Raw genomic sequence first — 20,636 nt, forward strand, 5'->3', positions numbered from 1 at the left:
TAATATTACTTAATGAATATTGAATTGTTTAGACAACTACTTTGTGATACATCATGCATTCAGAACAATAAATGGACACATAGCTTCCTCTTTTTCTTACTTTGGGACCACATAAAAATAATAATTTCCGTGTCTTGCTACTTTTAGTTTATCTGAACTGTGAACATTTCATGATTAATTGAAGGGATTGCAAAAAGTAAAAAAACTGAATGCCCTGGGAAAATCTAAGATGTGTGAACTATAAATAGTGGAGTACTATTGAAGGGCTACTGAAGTGAACAGATGGCATGAGATAACGGCTGATACACTTATGAACACTCATAATTTAGGGCTAATTTAGACCAATTATTTTTATAATTACAGCATTATTTGATTGGCTTTCATATAGGCTATGACAGGAGGGCTACTTGGTTGGATTAAATATGGTTCAAGACATAGTCAGTAATTAAATTACTAGTGTGCCTTGAAGGTGGTTAAAGCTGCTAAAGACACTTTGTATTCCCAACACTCCAACATGCTAAAAGTTATTTTAAGATCATGTTATACAAATTGTCCTTAGATTTTTGAAGTACTTCCATAATACTTCCACAGCACAACAAAGGTTTTGCACATACACTCTTGCACATACATTTTTTATTACATAGAAAACCAAGAAATATTTTCCATTATACGTTTTATTTTACTGCATGGTTATTTAACAGTAAGTTATATTTTTCTTGACAATATGTTAATGGTTTGTAATAAAGATTATTAACAGGAAAGGAATTAAAAAAAACTGATCGTGGGGGCGCAAATGATGAGACCCCCCTCAATTTCAAGAACATGAGTCCAATTGTAACTGATCCTGCTGCTTCATTCAAAACTATGGGACTGGCCGAAATCACTGAGCATAGCACTTGGTGATCTGCAGCATTCTCATTCACTGTCTACGAGAGTAAGGAGATACCTGAACACTGTGCTTGACAATTTCTGATGGACCTCCTGCTTCATTCATTTAGTGGGACACTGTTCTTATGAGATGCAGGAGTTAATTCTAATGATCAATGGTCAGATGATCAGATTGCTGCTTCCTATCCTGTGGATGGGATGACAATAATACTTGGCACAACCCCTTTACGAAAGCATTATTTGTTTCTTAAGTGTGAGCTCCAGCACACGTTTATAGATTTGTACAAACTTTTAACAGGACCCAAAAAATATTCGGACTTATTCTGTACCTCCATATAGTTTTATTCTATTTCATTCATAGTGATTTCATTTGAATAAATATAAGTAATCTTCTTCAAAATCATATTGTATGGGTATCGGTTAGTTCCCCCCAAATATTTGGTTCTAAGGGATAACTGGAAACTTATGGGATGTTTATGCATCAAATTTAGGTTCAATTGAACAAAAATAGAGCCGAAATTTTTATGCATCAAATTTCGGTTCAATTGAATAAAAATAGAGCCGAAAAAAACATGTCTTGATTCAATGTCATTGTGTTTTCTAGATACTTTTTCTGCCTCTACTAGCAAGGAGGCATGGAATAGCAGGAAATTGAATCTCCCTTGCCAAATTAAGCAGGTCTTAAAGCATAACTGTAAAGTTACTGACAAATAATAGCTGTTAGCACAGCTGGAAAGAGCCTTTGATAAAAATTTCAATGATACTTGTATCATTCTTCTGGCTTCTTCCTAGCCTGATACATATCTGGTATATGTCACATTAGATTCAGATACAGCTATTCCTGATGTGAGTGGGCACTTCCTAGTTGTGATATCAGCTCACCCCATTGAAGCCAGTAGAGGATAGCATGTCTGTAATTGGCCGATGAGTCACAAGCTTTTGACATCATTGATAGCCCTTTGCATCAAACTAAGTACTTTCAAATGATGCAGGAAATCTTGTTTGTAATTGGCCGACCTGAAGCATGTGATGAGTCACATGCTTGTGATATCCCTACAGGACCTACAGCCCTTCTCAACAAGCCTCCTGTCATCTCTAGGTGTAATATACAGTTTCCCAAGACAACCAGAAAGCATGACCAATGGAGATTAGCCTGGGGAGCAAGGTAAAACCTCTGCTAGTGGCTAAACAGCTAATTATAGTAAATTAGAGAATTGCTTATTTTTTGCTTAGTAGGCAAAAGTTATTATACTTTACAGTTGTACTTTAAGTTGGGACAAGATGATAGTCTAAGTCTACTCTAGTTTTACTCAATCTATTACTTAGATTAGTTTTCTATGAAAAATGTCACAATATTTGCCAGATATTTATGATGTGCCCCTTTTCTGACAAGCTCACCCCTTTCTAGAAATTCTGTAAAACAAGTAATACTGGTAAGTACGGTGCAGGGGTGTGCAGATATATGAATTATCTACATGAAGGAGGAGGCTAGCTGGATTCTTAAATGCTACAGATTTATGATTGCTATTTCCCAATTTTATTGTACGAAGCTAGCTGGTTTGAAAAAAATGTCTTACTTCTTAAGATCTTCTTATTTCTTACAATGTGGTCCACTTTTACCATCCTATTGTGAACTTACCAAGAGCTGGCATATTGATCGATCAAGATGTTCAAAGATATAGTTCAGATTGATTCTATGCCAGGCCCTTACTGCCATATAACTGCGCAGATTATAGCTAATACCCTGACACAGCCACTTCATGCACTCCCCACCCACTTAGCCTAGAAGTGGGTAGGGGGAGTCACAATAATTGGCTTTGTACAAGCACTGGCGTACAACCCATGATAAATAACTCCTAAGAGTGCCAAAATATCTACCTAACAATTATTATAAAAAACCTTTGCCATAACATTCCTTTATGATCCTGACCTATTGTCACGGGCACCCCCGCGATCCATACCACGGATCGTCGGTGCACCCGTGCCTCCGTTGCGGGCACCCCCGCGATCCATATCGCGGATCGCGGGTGCACCCGTGCCTCCCTCCACTGCCCCAGTGCCGCTCCGGTGCACTCACCTCTCCTGGCTCCCGCTCCCGTCCGGACTGGGTCTCGCGCGCGCGCGGCACTGTCTCAAGATTTAAAGGGCCAGCGCACAGGTGATTAGTATTGGTCATTTCCTGTTTTGTATATAACCTTTTGTTTCCCATCATTCCCTGCCGGATCTTTGTGCCTCTTAGCCTTAGAGAAAGCTTCCTAGCGAGTATTGCTGTGTTCCTGCGTATTCCTGTATTCCTGCGTTCCAGTGTATTCCTGCGTTCCAGTGTATTGCTGTGTGTTCCCGTTCCTGAGTCCTGTGTTGCCGTGTTACCTGTGTTCCTCCCTGTTGCTGTGTGCCTGTGTTCCCGTTCTCTCCTGCCTGGACCTCCTGTTGCTGACCCCGGACTTGAACCTGACGTTGCATCTCTGCCGCCTGCCCTGACCCTGTGCCTGGACCCGACTACGAGTTTGTCATCCGTTAAGGTACCTCGACCTCGGCTGCCACCGTGGGCTAGTCACACCTGGGAACGATCTAGTGGTATCCTGCCGCAGCAAGTCCAACCCGCTTTGCGGCGGGCTCTGGTGAAAACCAGGTGCCGCTAGGCTCCGGTTCCGGGTGTTGGCTAGTTACATCTCCCGCGGTGGTCCAGAGGATCCACTGATCCTAACAGTAAGATCCGGCCATGGATCCCGCCGAGGCTCCTTCTCCCAGTCAGCCTGATCTCGCCACCATCGTGATCCACCAGTCCCGGCAGATTGCAGCACAGCGGAATCAGCTAGAGCAAGTCACCGCCATGCTCCAACAACTACTTGCTACCCAACATCAGCAACAGTCTCCAGAAGCGGCCGCTGCGACCCCTGCTGCCCCGGCTTATCTTCCTGCTGCTGAACCCAGGCTACGCCTCTCTTTGCCCGGCAAGTATGATGGAGATCCAAAGATGTGCAGGGGCTTCATAACCCAGTGCTCCTTGCACATAGAACTGATGCCGTCGCAATTTGCCACAGAGCGGTCCAAGGTGGCATTTGTCCTCAGCCTTCTTTCCGGGAAAGCCCTGGCCTGGGCTACTCCGCTTTGGGACAGAGATGACCCGGTTGTGTCTAACCTCACTGCGTTTCTGTCAGAGTTCCGGTCAGTCTTCGAGGAACCAGCACGAGCCTCCTCTGTGGAGTCTGCATTGTTGAACTTGCGTCAGGGCAACTCATCGGTGGGAGAGTACGCAGTTCAATTCCGCACCCTGGCTTCTGAACTTGCGTGGAACAATGCAGCCCTCATCGCTACATTTAAGAAAGGACTCTCTGCGCAGGTCAAGGACGCACTGGCAGCTCGGGATCTTCCATCTACTCTGAGTGACCTCATCACCTTGGCCACTCGAATTGATGTTCGGTTTAAGGAGCGAGCTGAGGAACTACGCTCCGAGTATCCCCTAGGCCGTGTTAGACGCATTCCTCGCCTGGCGCCAGTCTTCCAAAGGCCGCTCCAGGGTCTGCCTGAATCTTCTGCTGAGGAACCCATGCAGGTTGACCGAACCCGGCTCACTCTACAAGAGCGTTCAAGACGCCGACAGGAGAACCTCTGTCTGTACTGTGCCAGCCCTGAGCATTTCATCGGTTCCTGTCCTGTCCGTCCTCAACGTCCGGAAAACGCCAGCACCTAGGCTTCTTGGGAGAAGCGTCCCTAGGTGTAAATACAGCTTCTCCACGTCTGACTCTTCCCGTGCTCCTCAGCGTTGGCACCGGTACCCAGATCCAGGTTACTGCCTTCCTGGACTCGGGCTCTACAGCGAACTTCGTGGATGCAGCCTTGGTCTCTCGGCATCACTTCCCGGTGGTTCGTCTCGAGAAGCCATTGTCTATTGCCTCGGTCAATGGTCAGATTCTCTCCGTGCCCATCTGGTTTCGCACGGAGCCCCTGCTTCTGCAAGTTGGTGCCCTACATCAAGAGAGACTTTCGTTTTTTGTGCTGCCCCAGAGCACATCTGCTCTATTGCTGGGTCTCCCCTGGGTGCAGCTTCATGCCCCTGTACTGGACTGGTCCTCCGGGCATATCCTCCGTTGGGGTCCGAACTGTGCTTCACGTTGTATGCAGATTCCCCGTCCGCTACCTGTGAGGACTTCGACTCTGGCTCCCAAGTCTCTGGAGGGTCTGCCAGCTTGTTATCGGGACTTTTCGGACGTTTTCTCCAAGAAGCAGGCGGAGATTCTACCACCACATCGTCCCTATGATTGCCCTGTGGATCTTCTTCCTGGCGCCACTCCTCCCAGAGGTCGTGTCTATCCTCTTTCTGTACCTGAGTCTCTAGCCATGTCCGACTACATCAAGGAGAATCTGCAGAGGGGTTTTATACGCAAGTCCTCCTCTCCGGCTGGCGCAGGTTTTTTCTTCGTTACCAAGAAGGACGGCTCCCTACGTCCCTGTATAGACTATCGTGGGCTGAATAAGATCACGGTAAAAAACCGTTACCCCCTGCCGTTGATTACAGAACTCTTTGATCGCCTACGTGGTTCCAAGGTGTTCTCCAAGCTGGACCTCCGTGGTGCTTACAATCTCATCCGGATCCGCAAAGGTGATGAGTGGAAGACGGCGTTTAACACCCGTGACGGGCACTTTGAGTACCTAGTGATGCCCTTTGGACTGTGTAATGCCCCTGCTGTTTTTCAGGAGTTTGTGAACGACATTTTTCGGGACCTTCTTTATACTTGTGTCGTGGTCTACCTCGATGACATCTTGGTGTACTCTCCAGACCTTGAGTCCCACCAGGCACACGTACGACAAGTTCTAGGTCGACTTCGTGCCAATCACCTCTATGCCAAGTTAGAAAAATGCCTGTTTCACCAGCACTGCCTTCCCTTCCTTGGTTACATAATTTCCAACAGAGGCCTCCAGATGGACCCCGCGAAGCTGTCTGCAGTTCTTCAGTGGCCACGTCCAGAGGGTCTCCGAGCCATACAGAGGTTCCTGGGGTTTGCGAACTATTACCGTCAGTTTATTCCCCATTTCTCCACTCTGGTGTCCCCCATTGTGGCGCTCACCAAGAAGGGTGCCAATCCACGTGCCTGGTCTCCAGCTGCTGAAATGGCCTTCTCCAAGTTAAAGTCTGCTTTCTCCTCGGCTCCCGTACTCTCTAGGCCAGATACGGACAACCCCTTTCTTCTGGAGGTGGACGCATCCTCCATAGGAGCTGGAGCAGTGCTCACTCAGAAAGGGCCCAAGGGCCGAACTTTGACTTGCGGTTTCTTTTCCAAGACTTTTTCCCCAGCTGAGAGAAATTATTCCATTGGAGACAGAGAACTTTTAGCCATCAAACTTGCTCTTGAAGAATGGCGATATCTTCTGGAGGGAGCTCTCCATCCTGTTTGTGTGTACACTGACCACACGAATCTTCTGTACCTCCAGACAGCCCAGCGCCTGAATCCCAGGCAAGCCCGGTGGTCTTTGTTCTTCTCCCGCTTTGACTTGCTGATTCATTTTCGTCCGGCAGACAAGAATGTCAAGGCTGATGCTCTGTCCCGTTCGTCAGATGTTGTTGGAGATGAACCAGTTCCTCGGCACATAATTTCTCCTGATCAGCTTGTTGTTGCAGCTCCGGTGGACCTTCGGCAGCTGCCTCCTGGCAAGACGTATGTTAGACCTGCTCTCAGGAAGAGGATTCTGTCTTGGGGACATTCTTCTCGTCTGGCTGGGCACCCTGGGGTGCAACGCTCCTTGGCCCTCATCTCCCGCTATTACTGGTGGCCAGACCTGGTCAAAGATGTTCGGGAGTTTGTGGGATCCTGCTCCTCCTGTGCCCGCAATAAAGCCTCTCGTCTCAAACCGGCTGGACTGTTAGTCCCGTTGCCGATACCCAGTCGCCCGTGGTCTCACGTGGCAATGGACTTTGTTACTGATCTGCCTGTCTCCTCGGGCAATACTGTCATCTGGGTGGTGACGGACCGGTTTTCCAAAATGTCCCATTTTGTTCCCCTTCCAGGTCTTCCGTCTTCTCCACAGCTTGCCAGTTTGTTCTTCAAACATATCTTCCGTCTGCATGGCCTTCCGCTTCACATTGTGTCCGATCGAGGAGTCCAGTTTGTCTCTAAATTCTGGCGTTCTTTATGTAACCAACTGCAGGTCATCCTTGACTTTTCTTCTGCTTACCACTCTCAGTCGAATGGTCAAGTAGAGAGGGTGAACCAGACTTTGGGCTACTACTTGCGCCACTTCGTTTCAGCCCGTCAAGACAATTGGACTGACCTTCTACCTTGGGCTGAGTTCTCTTACAATTCTCTGGACTCGGGATCTACTGGTTCGGCTCCGTTCTTCGTGGTCTATGGACGTATTCCTCGCCCACCTCTCCCGCTGTCTACTCCCTCTGTTGTCCCTGCGGTGGAGGATCTGGTGCAGGATCTCAAGGCTGTTTGGGACCAGACCCGCCAGTCCCTTCTACGAGCTTCAGACCGTACCAAGACCCAGGCTGATAAAAGACGTCGAGCTCCTCCTGTCTTCTCTCCTGGTGACAAAGTATGGCTATCCTCCAGATACGTCCGGCTTAAGATACCCAGCTATAAACTTGGGCCCCGGTTCCTTGGCCCCTTTGAGGTAATCAAGCGCATTAATCAAGTGGCATACAAGCTCCGCCTTCCTCCATCTATGCGCATCCCGAACTCCTTTCATGTATCCCTCCTGAAGCCAGTCGTCTTGAACCGCTTCACCCAGCAATCCCCTCCTCCGGCTCCTGAGGCTGATTCTCCAGATGTATATGAAGTCAAGGAGGTTCTGGACATGAAGTTCGTAAGGGGTAAGCGGTTCTTCCTTGTAGATTGGAAGGGGTTCGGGCCTGAGGAGAGATCCTGGGAGCCTGAAGAGAATATTTTTGATCGGACTCTCCTCCAGAGGTTTCTTGGAACCAAGAAGAAGAGGGGGAGGCCGAAGGGGGGGGGTACTGTCACGGGCACCCCCGCGATCCATACCACGGATCGCGGGTGCACCCGTGCCTCCGTTGCGGGCACCCCCGCGATCCATATCGCGGATCGCGGGTGCACCCGTGCCTCCCTCCGCTGCCCCAGTGCCGCTCAGGTGCACTCACCTCTCCTGGCTCCCGCTCCCGTCCGGACTGGGTCTCGCGCGCGGCCCCGCTCTCTCGCGCGGCACTGTCTCAAGATTTAAAGGGCCAGCGCACAGGTGATTAGTATTGGTCATTTCCTGTTTTGTATATAACCTTTTGTTTCCCATCATTCCCTGCCGGATCTTTGTGCCTCTTAGCCTTAGAGAAAGCTTCCTAGCGAGTATTGCTGTGTTCCTGCGTATTCCTGCGTTCCAGTGTATTCCTGTGTGTTCCCGTTCCTGAGTCCTGTGTTGCCGTGTTACCTGTGTTCCTCCCTGTTGCTGTGTGCCTGTGTTCCCGTTCTCTCCTGCCTGGACCTCCTGTTGCTGACCCCGGACTTGAACCTGACGTTGCATCTCTGCCGCCTGCCCTGACCCTGTGCCTGGACCCGACTACGAGTTTGTCATCCGTTAAGGTACCTCGACCTCGGCTGCCACCGTGGGCTAGTCACACCTGGGAACGACCTAGTGGTATCCTGCCGCAGCAAGTCCAACCCGCTTTGCGGCGGGCTCTGGCGAAAACCAGGTGCCGCTAGGCTCCGGTTCCGGGTGTTGGCTAGTTACATCTCCCGCGGTGGTCCAGAGGATCCACTGATCCTAACACCTATTCTTAGAAAGTACAAAAAAAAGGTTTAAAAACTGTGAAATATATATATTTATGCAGTATACATTTGGTAAAAAAAAATTAAGAATTAAATCACAACAAGGTAGAAGCATCAGTGTTTGATAATATCAAACATGTCTTTTATAATGTATTTACATTTTCTATCCTATGCCATGTAATATAACCTTATTAAAGAAGATTGATTACATTTACCATTTAATGAGCAGTTGTCTCCATGGACAATCCCACAAGGGACTATTTGACAGATGCGCTCACATCTGCTGCAACTTATAAAGGCAATTATGAAAATGAAAGGATTCATTTACCTTGGGTAGCATGGGGATTATTCCTACATGGTGCTCCAACTCAACCCTAGAAATATGGATTCAATGAACTGGAAAAAGCTAAAAGCTTGTAATTTACTTGTATTGTATTCAAAAAGAAAAAAAAAGATATTCTTACGAATTTTTTCATTTGCTCAATACAAAATATAAAAGCCTTTGCAAATAAAACAAATACAAGATTATATAGTTGTAACCACACAATTTGTGGGATTAAATGTGGGTTTTAGCTTAACATTTTGATTTTTTTAACTAAATAATAATCTAACAAAAGAAAATTAGCTCAGCTTTCATAGGTGTCTCGGCCTGTAAAAAACAGCACCCTACATGTCATGAATGTCACCATTTCTGTTCCTTTATTGAATGAAAACAGTTGGACTAGTGACTAAGGTTTATTTTTTATTAACATCATGTCCTGTCTTTTGCTTTTCATTTTGTCAATTAATCATAAAAGTGCATTTTCAAAGGTCACTCCCAATTGAAGACAACAAGCCAGATCTACCAGTCGAAAACGGACAGACAAGGCAAGTTTTAAGCCTCATCTCCACCACTGCTCTACAAAATCAATGGTCATTAGACCTTTTTGGGGTCAGCTAACTGGGTTGCTATGCTCTGTGTCTGTCCAAACTGAACGAGTAATCTGGACATGGAGTCTACGTACACTATGGCTAGCTGCAGAGGCTTTCACAAGTCTCACTGTAACTCTGGCTAATTCCCCTTCTCCACATTACAGGCACTCCCTCTCGCTGTCGGATATAGGAGGAGGGGAAGTGCTCACTGGACAGTGTCATGATGTCAGGACTTATTTCTACGGTTGTGAATTGTGTTCCCCCTCCTTTATTTAATTTCGGTAGTAGCTTCTAATCAGCTGTACTCCTAGTCCTTACTCTTCCCCTCGGTGTCCTGGTATCGGGGTGTGGCTACCATCTAGTAGGCACTGCATGACATTCTCTGCCTCTAACATTATGTGTAAATTGGAACTGCCTGTTGTGTGTGTATGTGTTAATATATGCAAATATGTGTTTTTATTGGTAGAATGCAAGTATATTATATGTGCGAGTGAGTGAGTGTATATATGTGTATGTAGTAATGTGTATATGGATATATTGTTCATATACTGTTTGAGCTTGGTGTACTGTAGTTACTGTAGTTGTATGGCTCTGTTCACATTGCTGTCATGGTTATCAAACTGAACAAGTGCTTTATTGGGATGTGTCATTGGCACCAATGATAGTAAAAAAGACTGCCCGAGCCAATTACTGTGAGTTGTTTGGCCGAGAGTCAGTGAACTATGGCCATGTGCTGTCTGTTGAATCAATGGAAAGCACACAGGCAAAAACAAGTTTTCTATGCATTTAGCCTGAGGCCACGTTATTTTGCCTGTGCCAGTTTTTTGTCTATGTTTGCAGCAAAAAAAAGTGCTGTTTGAACTTGCACATGTATTTATATGTACCTGTGCACAAAATTGTGCACCTAGAGGGGCGTATTGGTGTGTGTTCCTAATTTGCGCCACATTTATTGAGAAGCACCACAATTCTGTTGCAACAGCATAAAGCAAAGTGCATCAAGAGAAAATAGGTGCACATTCTGAAAACTGACCGGGTAAACTAAGAGCATGTAATGCTATTAAATAATCTGGTGCAAAGAAAACAACTAATGCAAAGTGTATCTCAGCCACTGTGTTTGAATTGCATTTCGTGTTCCTCACTGCCTTTGAATTGAGATTCAAAATGCAACACAAACACAGCTTGTGAGTGTGGCCTTTAGGGTTCTTTTAGAACAATGTAAAATTCTAAAATGGAAGGGGCCTCACACTTTTATATACAGCCAAGGGGCCATGATACCCTTGACCCTTAACAACATGAGACGTATATGGAATTATTACCCGCGAATAGTTCTGGCACCGATCGTGGATGTTAACCCCTTCAGTCCTGCCACCATGTTTTAACTAGACGACTGCACTGCATAAGATCCTGCATCTTGGATCTGGTCAGTGCCCCCCATGATATCATCGGAGGGCACCGTTTGGTTGCTTTGACAGCCAGAGCATGTCATAGGAGGATCTGAAAAGGAGCTGTCTAGTAGCTGTATCATTGCAGTATATTCTCTAAATGATCAGACTCCCTACGATTCAAGTATCTTAGGGGGCCTAGAAAGACAGTAAAAAAATAAATGTTTAAAAGTTTTAAAATATTAAAATATTAAAAAATAAAAATAGGTATCTCCATACCCCCCAAATGTCTGATCTACTAAAATAACAGTTTTGCAAAACATAAAGGGGGTCATTTACTAAGAGCCCGATTCGCGTTACCCGAATATTTCCGATTTGCACCGATTTTCCCTGTATTGCCCCGGGATTTTGGCGCATGTGATCGGATTGTGGCGTATCGGCGCCGGCATGCACGCAACGGAAATCGGGGGGCCTGGCCGAACAAAAACCCGACGGATTCGGAAAAACCGCCGCATTTTTTTAAAAAAAGTGTTGCGGGACTCGCGCTTACCTTCCCCAGATATAGGCTCGTGCATTCCGGCAAACCTCGGGGAACTTCAGCACAGCAGCGACATCTGGTGGACGGCGGAGGAACTACCTTAGTGAATCGCCAGAAGACCCGAATCCACAGCACAGAACGCGCTGCTGGATCACGAATGGGCCGGGTAAGTAAATCTGCCCCAAAAATTTTAACCAAATGTGATTAAAAGGTCACACAGTCCCCAAAATAGTAGCATTGAAAATGTCAGCTCATCCATCAAAAAATGGCACCATATACAGCTTGAGCCACTTAAGTATGTAATAGATATTGGCATAAGAAGATTGCAAAAAAAAATTTTTTAGTTTTCGTACAAAAGATTTAATTTTTTAAAATCTATGAAAACCTAATAAAACCTCTATAAATGTGTAACTCTGTGATTCTACCAACCCAAAGAATATAGGGGAGTTGTCATTTGGAGTGAATATATGCAACACTTCCCCCCCTAGGGCCTAGCCTTTTATTGGTGGCCTGGAGGCAGACGGGGCCCAGAATACCGGAGTGGCTGGCTAGAGCGGCCTTGGACATGCTGTGGTAGTGGTGTTAGGTATGGGGACCGGAAGGTTGAACTGCAGCCTGGCAGGTCTCCAGCAGGTGGTGTGTGCAAGAAATATGGCGGGAGAGGCTGATGCACTGGGGCAACACCTGAAGTGTCTGTAGGAGGAATCCCTGGGTGATGGATGGAGAAGCCCGTGGTGGTAAGCAGCTGTATCCAGGGATTAGATGGAGGCAACGTTGTGCAAATCAATTTACAGTTCTTTATTGAACAGCAGGCATTAGCCAAATGATTAAAAGCAGATTCTTAAGCCGGAAGAGTCATGGAGCGCCGGTCCACAGGAAGGTTACATGCAGTCTGATAAAAGGTTCAGGCTTGGCTGGTACAAATGGAACAGGGGAATTGTGGTTCAGCTCAGTTCTGGGCTTAAGTCTCCGGACTTTCCCTCAGTACTAGAGAGTAGGCCTGAGGCACTTGAGTTTCCTGGGATGAGGACGCTGACTATGGCACACAGACCCTGAGGTCTGGTTCTGTCTGCAGACTCTAGCAAAAGACTGACTGACTGACATGTGCTTCTCCCCAACAGGGGATTATATACTCCCTGGTCAGGTGATAGCACCTCTCCAATCAGCTTCCAGCTTGTGTTACAGGAACATCAATGGACAATCACAATGTTAACTGTTGCTTTACCAGACAGTAGCTCCAGCTGCAATTACTCAATACTCAATACACCAAGTTCTAAAGTGATCCTCAGTCTCCCAAAAAGCTCCAGACCTGCCTCAAGCAGCCCACATATGGAAAAATAAAAAAGTTTTGGATTTTTGATGGTGGTGAGCAAAACACAGAAATTGAAAATGGAAAAAGCCCATCAGAATGGTTGATTCAAATACTGCCATCACACTCATAAACCAGAATCATTCCAATATATAAAAATGTAAATGTAGCAATATAGAAACACATTAGACAGAACAATAATTTTTTAGAACATTTTAAATCTAAATTGCTTAAGAAAACCATAACACAACAAAGACATAACTCAAAAAAATTGTGATTTATTGTTCATTTTTCTATTTTAGGAGGATGAATATAGTAAAAAACTGTGACCAAGACAGTGAAGCTGGTGTAACAATAAATGTGGAATCAAATGACAATACAGTAACAGGGGAAGAAGGAACCATTAACGGGTGAGAAATTCTTATATACTATACAATATACATCCAAACAATAAACTTTTATTCTACTGTATACAAACAAAATATTGAATGCCTGTATCTGTTAATACACATATATATAAAAATGGGGGCAATTAATCACACACTGGTGTATGGTAATCTCCTGATATATCTAGCGGACAGTCAATTCTAGCGGAAATTATGGCATAGAAAGCCATGCACTGCACCTCTCCACATCCGGGAATGACTTATTCACACCCTTTACATTCGCCTACTTGGATGTGTTTATATATACATATATTTGTTTTGATGGAGCATTCTCTTAGGCCCGTTGCCTGCAAGTAAGTGTGTTCTGACAACAGCTCAGCATGTTAGTTCAGGTCACTGATTCTAGATTTGGTCCAATAAATCCTACATATACAAACAAACTTACTTGTGGGCAATGGGTTTAAAGCGATACTCAAAATGCATGCCATAGGACAGTGATGGCAAACCTTTTCGAGAGCCCGAGTGCCCAAACTACAGCCAAAATCCACGTATTTACCGTGAAGTGCCAAGATAGAATTTTAAGTAGTAACTTATTTCTACCTGTTCTTCCACATCTTTCTTTTGTATTGGCCTTTCCTCTCTGTAGAGAAAGAATAATTGGTCGAGCAGGATGACCTCCAAAGACATTGCAGTTCTTTCAACAGTTCTCAGTTTTCCCACAGTTCTAAACAGCCAATCCAGTGTCACTATAAAATAGCGCTGGGAGTAGCATTTCTTAAGTTGCCTGGGACTGCAAGATTTGATGGATTTGATCCATATTCTGTCCTGGGGTGATGGCCCGAGTGCCCACAGAAATGGCTCGGAGTGCCACCTCTGGCACCCGTGCCATAGGTTCGCCACCACTGCCATAGGATATTTCATGGATTAGCTCTTTCTGTTATTTTTAGATTCACTTGCTTGTTCTCCTTTTTTGCTGGATTTATTACACAAGAAGCCATAGGTCCCCTCTCAAAAATGGGCACACTCACCTACCAAACATTGCTAGAATCGAATCAAAATGCCTTAAAAGAATTTTCCCATTGTCTGATCGCAGCTGTAACTCTTAGTTATCAGGTGAATGGTGGACAACATTCCAGAGAGCATACATGCACACACATGATTATGTATGGGGCACTTCAAGGGGATTTTATTCCACATGATATTTCACAGATTAGCTCTTTTTGTTACTTTCAGGCTCCATTGCTAATGCTACTTTTTATGCTGCCTTCATTATACAAGAGGTTATATGACCCCAGTCTACTAAAGAAATTGGATCGAACAGCTTGCATATTTTCCTATCATAAAGTGCTAGAATCCTATGAAATGCCACAAGGGACTGAAAATGATCGGATTGAAGTGCAGGTGCACATGCTTGAACCATATAAGAATTTGGGCAAGGCAGTCATAAAGCCATCCTGGAAGTCCAAAAGAAATACATGGAGTGCATAAATACCAGTTTGTCATTTTGTATGGGACGCTAAAGAAAACTTTTGGTTCATTAATCCCCCAGTTGCTAGTTCCAGTGATCACGTACCTTACAATTAGGCCCTATCCCCTATCATATAGGATATAACCATTAAGATATCTGTCATAGTTTTTACCATGTGGCATTTTTTATAAAGTATATATTTTTACCTAATTTTTTTTATTATTTTCTTTTTAGGGGGCCTGGGCAAAATGGACTAGCTAGTATCAAATTCAGTGACCAACAAGAAGCACAACAACAGGAAAGAGTTGACATGCATGGAAAAAATTTAGACAAAAAATCAACCAATGTTTAAAAGGCAACAAAGACCTGAACACAGACATAATGTTGCACTCTTTTGGATCTTTTTATTATTTAATGTTTATCTGTACTCACCAATTACTAACTAAAATTATAGAAGGTAAATATCAGGCAAAGCAAGCTCCAACTATGGTAAAAAAAATTGCTCCTGAGAGTCATTTTAGTAGGTATATTTAACTGTAGAGTAAAAAAAAATATGTAACAAATACAGATATAGTGTTATCCTATGGGAGTCAATGTAATTATAAGGGTTTTCTAATGGTCTAAAACCCCTCAGTGGGAAGAAGGAATAATGACAGAAATTTTTTTATGTTTTTTTGAAAATATGGCTTGTTCAAATATGAGAATGTGTTGTGCAAAAGCATAGTATGAAACTATGTATGTAATATACAATAAAACCCCAAAATATTTCAAATATGCATGAATCTGCAATGCAGGGTTCCTGTGGAACTCTTTTAATGGGAATGTATTGCATATATTTTTTTACTAATTAAAACCACACAATAAAACGTTTTTTTTTCTAATTTGTTAAAAGTAGATTGAGTCGTGGGAAGTATATCTTCAGTACTCTACTGAATGCAAATTTACAGTAGTGTTAATGCAGATGAATTGACAGAATTTTGAGCCCAGTAAAATGTGTAACTAGAATATGCAATATACAAATTTAATTCAATCTCCAATTCCCACGCAATGATATTTCAGTGACTGTAGCTTCTATACCAAAAATGGACTTTTAATTTTAGTTGCATTGTATAATGTGTTTTTTTTAACAAATAGAGGGCAAAGTGTATGAGAAATTAGTCCCAATAGGGTATGTGTGAATGAGGGTGATAATGTGTACACATGCACCATCTAGATAGTTGACAGGTGCCATTTTTTGTATATTTTATGTATACACTAGCTGTAGCTCCCGGCGTTGCCCGAGATAGTAAATAACTGCTCTTGGCTATAACAAAATAGAATGGGTTAACAAAAAATATTTTATATGTATCTATAGACTGTTTCAGACTGTCACTGACCGTCTCTTTTATATAAACTCTTTTGACTGCCTCTGGCTCTGGCCTTCTTTGTCTCTGGCCATTTCTTTGAGTGACTGTCTATATCTGGCAGTCTCTTTGAGTGACTGTCTATATCTGGCAGTCTCTTTGAGTGATTGTCTATATCTGGCAGTCTCTTTGAGTGACTGTCTATATCCGGCAGTCTCTTTGAGTGACTGTTTGTCTCTGGCAGTCTCTTTGAGTGACTATCTGTCTCTGGCAATCTCTTTCAGTGACCATCTGTTTCTGGCAGTTTCTTTCAGTGACTGTTTGTCTCTTTCAGTGACTGTCTGTATCTGGAAGTCTCTTTCAGTGACTGACTGTCTCTGACACTCTTATTCAGTGTCTGTCTCTAACACTCTTATTCAGTGACTGTCTCTGACACTCTCATTCCAGTGTCTGTCTCTGACACTCTTATTCCAGTGACTGTCTCTGACACTCTCATTCCAGTGACTCTTTCTGTCTTCGACTGTCACTTTGTCTATGGGGAGATGTGTTTGAGAGCAGAACTGCTGTTGTTGCCCATGGCAACTAATCAGATCTCAAGTTTCATTTTTGCGCAGCTTTTTATAAAATTACAGCTGATCTCTGATTGGTTTCCATAGGCAACTTAAACTGTTTTAGCTCAGAAATTTCTAATAAATCTCCCCCTATCTCTTTATCCTTATCCATCTTGCCTCACACATGAGCTGTCTTCTACTCATTACCTATAGTAACCAATCACAGCTCAGAGCTCATATTAATGGCCTGTGGCAGAACAGCAACCAATCACGGCTCAGCTTCCAATGCGACAGCAACAGCAGACGATGGGGCACATTTACTGAACCGTCCAGAGGAGTTCACGAAGTACAGAGTGTCTGACGATAATGCACTCTGGTGCAATTCACTAAGATCATGCGCCCAATGTCCTGCATTTGTCACTTCCCCGCTCAAGTCTGCCGGAGTCCACCTTCTTCTTCCTTGTGTATGTAAGTGCATTGTCTTGCGACACAATTTGAATCTTAAATCCCACGCTCAATCCAAATCAGTTGGATCGTACGACGGCCTGCCCCCCGATTTCTGTGGCATGAAAGCCAGCGCAGCGGCACCACAATTCAATCGCGTGCGACACAATCCCAGCACAGACCCCTGTTAAATACCTGTCTTAGGTATGCAAATCCCGAAAACCGCGAACAGTCCGACGATCCACGACCCTTAGTAAATAAGCCCCAAAGGCTCCTGTATATGGTGGGTAATAAGTGAATTTTGGAAAGTGCAGGGTAAAAACCAAGTCTATTACAGATTCCTTTAGCGAACATACATACATACACTCAGCTTTATATATTAGATTTTTGTGTGGTTTCCATGAACCTCAAAGCTGGTTCCATTCCTGCCTATATTCAATTAATTGCACCCACCAATGATACCAGGGCCACAAACAAAACATGGCTCTGTTGTGTGGACCCCATGAAATATTCATGCTAGGTAAAAAAAACAACTCACTTTTCAAGAGCATTTCCATACATTTACTAGGCTTTAGCTTTTGCTTGGATAATATATTGATTCATTTTAATACTTTGGGTGGAAACACTCTTCTAAGTTATGGGATTTACAGAGCCTAGTAATGTGCATAATATTTGCCTGTATGTGATTACTACCTTACCTTTCTGGTCTCCCCAGCATCAGCTCTTGTAATTGTGATATTTTTTCTTTTACATAAATGAATGTACTCTTTCTTGTTGTTAGCTATGATTGATATTGCATGGACAACCAACTTACTAAAAAGGTTACAACATTGGGTGGGAGCTTTGATAATATTTTAATCTTTTTGTTTGCTAATATAAATAAAATTCAAAAGATTTGTGTAAGACGTGTGTTATTTTTATTATAGTGAATAATCATAAATCAATTATGACATGTCACTATCTTGAGCAATAAATAAGTTCAGGACACAAGTCAGATTTAATACCAGCCCATAAAATAAGCACTACTGAAACCCCCAGAATTTGGGGTGTAAGTGAGCAACAATAAAGATTGAGTAAGTAGTGGATGTATCAACTTGAATTATATATATCTAGTATGCCCTATCACATGAGGAGCTTGCCTTTATCTTTTGTGAAATACATGAATATAAATCATGTCCGTTTTTAATATGTTAGCCTAATTTACGACATTTTCACTTGTGAACTTGCCTAAACCCAAGTATTCATTGTGATATTTGCATCATTCATGATGCATCTGTATCACGTCTCTCCACTAAAATCTCTTGGCTTCTTTTCTGAGAACACAGTAACACTTCTTCATAGATGGAGTCTTCATGTGATTTTTACTAGCCCCTTAGCAAAATTCCTAAGACGCATAATATCATGCTGCTTTACTAATATGGATGTCAAACAATGGTGTATTAAAACCATGTGTTCATCAGAGGATGTTATTTTCAATGTCAGCTGTCAGGAAACCCTGAGAAGTTACTTAACAATGAATTGAAGGAGATTCTCCTACTTGTAACATTTTATATTTAGTAACAATTCATATATTTGCATAACCAGGGGGATGCTGGATCTACTGATCTTCTAGAATAATAGACATTAGCAATATACTACAAATGATTAGCGTTAACATTTTATAGAGGCCTGTCAGAAAAATAGAAGCGCCAGAACGTGCTGGATTCACAAGCAGCGCCACAATTTTGCGGCCAAAAACAGAACAAGTCGTGAGTGTCCAAAAACCACCAAAGTTATGGCGCCCACACTTCATATATAAGGTGCTAGAGGCGTAGCACCTAAGCATTTATCATGCAAAATCTGACAGAAATCTCTAGCACGCCCTATGTGCCCTATTAGCTTCACCCCAAAAAAGTGGTGCATTCTGTCGGGGCAGTGCACAGGGTGCCAAATTCATGAAGAACTTACACCAGAAATCCTGAATCTGGCGCCCTCTGCACACTGCAGAGACAAAGGGTGTAATTTACTAAGGGCCCGATTCGCGTTTTCCCGACGTGTTACCCGAATATTTCCGATTTGCGCCGATTGTACCTGAATTGCCCCGGGATTTTGGCGCATGCACGCGATGGAAATCGGGGGGCGTGGCCAACGAAAACCCGACGGATTCGGAAAACACGCCGCATTTAAAAAAAAAATTGTGTCGCGAAAATTTCACTCCCCTTCATCCAGGATAGGCCATTGTATTTCGAGGCATTCCAGCGGACTTCAGCGCAGCAGCGCCACCTGGTGGACGGCGGAGGAACTACCATCATAAATCCCGGCCGGCCCCGAATCCAGCGCAGAGAACGCGCCGCTGGATCGCGAATGGGCCGGGTAAGTAAATCTGCCCCAAACTGCGCATATTACAGACTGCATTGTTCTTAGTAAATGTGCCCCTGTATGTTAACTATAGTCACTATGATGCAGGGATTCCTATCCCCAGCGGCTCATGCACCTGCATGCAGTATTCATCTGTAGACCTTGGCCAGATTTCTATCCACTGGAAGTAAACATAGAAACTTTCTATAAATGGACAGCAAGCAGAAATCTAGAAAACTGTGAGGAATTTTTACAGAAAGTATATTTGAACATTGTATAACTTTTCCTTAAGCAAAAAATATCAATTATTTGCTGAAAGTGGACAACCCCTTTAACATACGCTGGCACAACCAGCAATGTAATCATCACCATTTGTATCCAGCAGGTGGCTGCTCCTGTCGGCTGCACCCAGGCAGGGTCTGGCACATACATGGTATGGTCACAGTGAGAGCACTGCATGGGCCGATCTAGTTTTCCACTGGCCATGGGGGGAATCGCAATTTCTGGCAATGTGCTAGAAATTGCAATTATTTCAGCGCTTGTAAACCAGGCAAAACTGGCATACAAGCCTCGATAAATAACCACCTCTATGTCCAAAAATGAAAACGCATTTAGAAGCTTGTCTAAGCCACCAATTTAGATCTGACTTATAAAAACATGTTAGTGCATCAGGTTTTCAGATGTAGATTGAAAGCCAAAAGCAGGAATGGACATTTTTTGGTGCACCTTTAACATGGGGTGTGCAACACAATTGTTAAATGTATGAAATGTCTTCGCTGCATTGTGTCGCAGCGAAGGGGCATTCTGAGTCACCACATTCACCACATTTATTACAGAATTGTGTTGCAAAGTCTATGTTAAAGGTGCAACAAAGTTGGTGTACCCTTCCACAGCAGGGCCAGGTGCGCCATATTAATAAAGTCCATAGAGGATATTTATCATATGCCAGTGCTCATGTGCCAGTATATGATATGCATAGGGTGCATGGTTTGGTCTTCAAACAATGCTGTGTTTTAGTATGACACGCACATGAAAGCCAGCGCTCTTAGAATCACTTCACTCTTCAATTCCATGGGCACTTACGAGGCCAACTTCACCAAATAAGCGAAGAGGGAACGCAGCCTGACAAGGTAATGTCCCACTATAACATCAAAGAGTGCACAGTTTTTTACACTGAAATCAGATGATTACATAGATTACGAAAAAACCTGTTCTGTGAAACGTGGATACATGTAGAAACCCCCCAAAAGAGTGCAGAGGGTCTCAGCAGTAATTCTGCTTTGACGTCACTGATCATTTTTCCCTTCATTTCATCCGTCAGTGTCCGCTTTCAATCGGTCAATAATCCGGCACAATT

General features: G+C 43.8%; 1 protein-coding gene across 1 annotated transcript in view; it reads left to right on the forward strand.

The window, feature by feature from the left end:
- LOC140085931 (uncharacterized) overlaps positions 1–17,770 on the forward strand; it is a 34,413-nt gene extending 16,643 nt beyond the window's left edge. Inside the window, exons 5-6 of the mRNA XM_072126527.1 lie at positions 13,053–13,160; positions 14,839–17,770. Coding sequence (XP_071982628.1) covers positions 13,053–13,160; positions 14,839–14,956 — 226 coding nt within the window. The 3' untranslated portion in view covers positions 14,957–17,770. The remainder of the gene's footprint in view (positions 1–13,052; positions 13,161–14,838) is intronic.
- Positions 17,771–20,636: the final 2,866 nt, after the last annotated feature.

Source organism: Engystomops pustulosus, chromosome 1 (genome assembly GCF_040894005.1).
Source record: "Engystomops pustulosus chromosome 1, aEngPut4.maternal, whole genome shotgun sequence".
In the NCBI taxonomy this organism is placed as follows: Eukaryota; Metazoa; Chordata; class Amphibia; order Anura; family Leptodactylidae; genus Engystomops; species Engystomops pustulosus.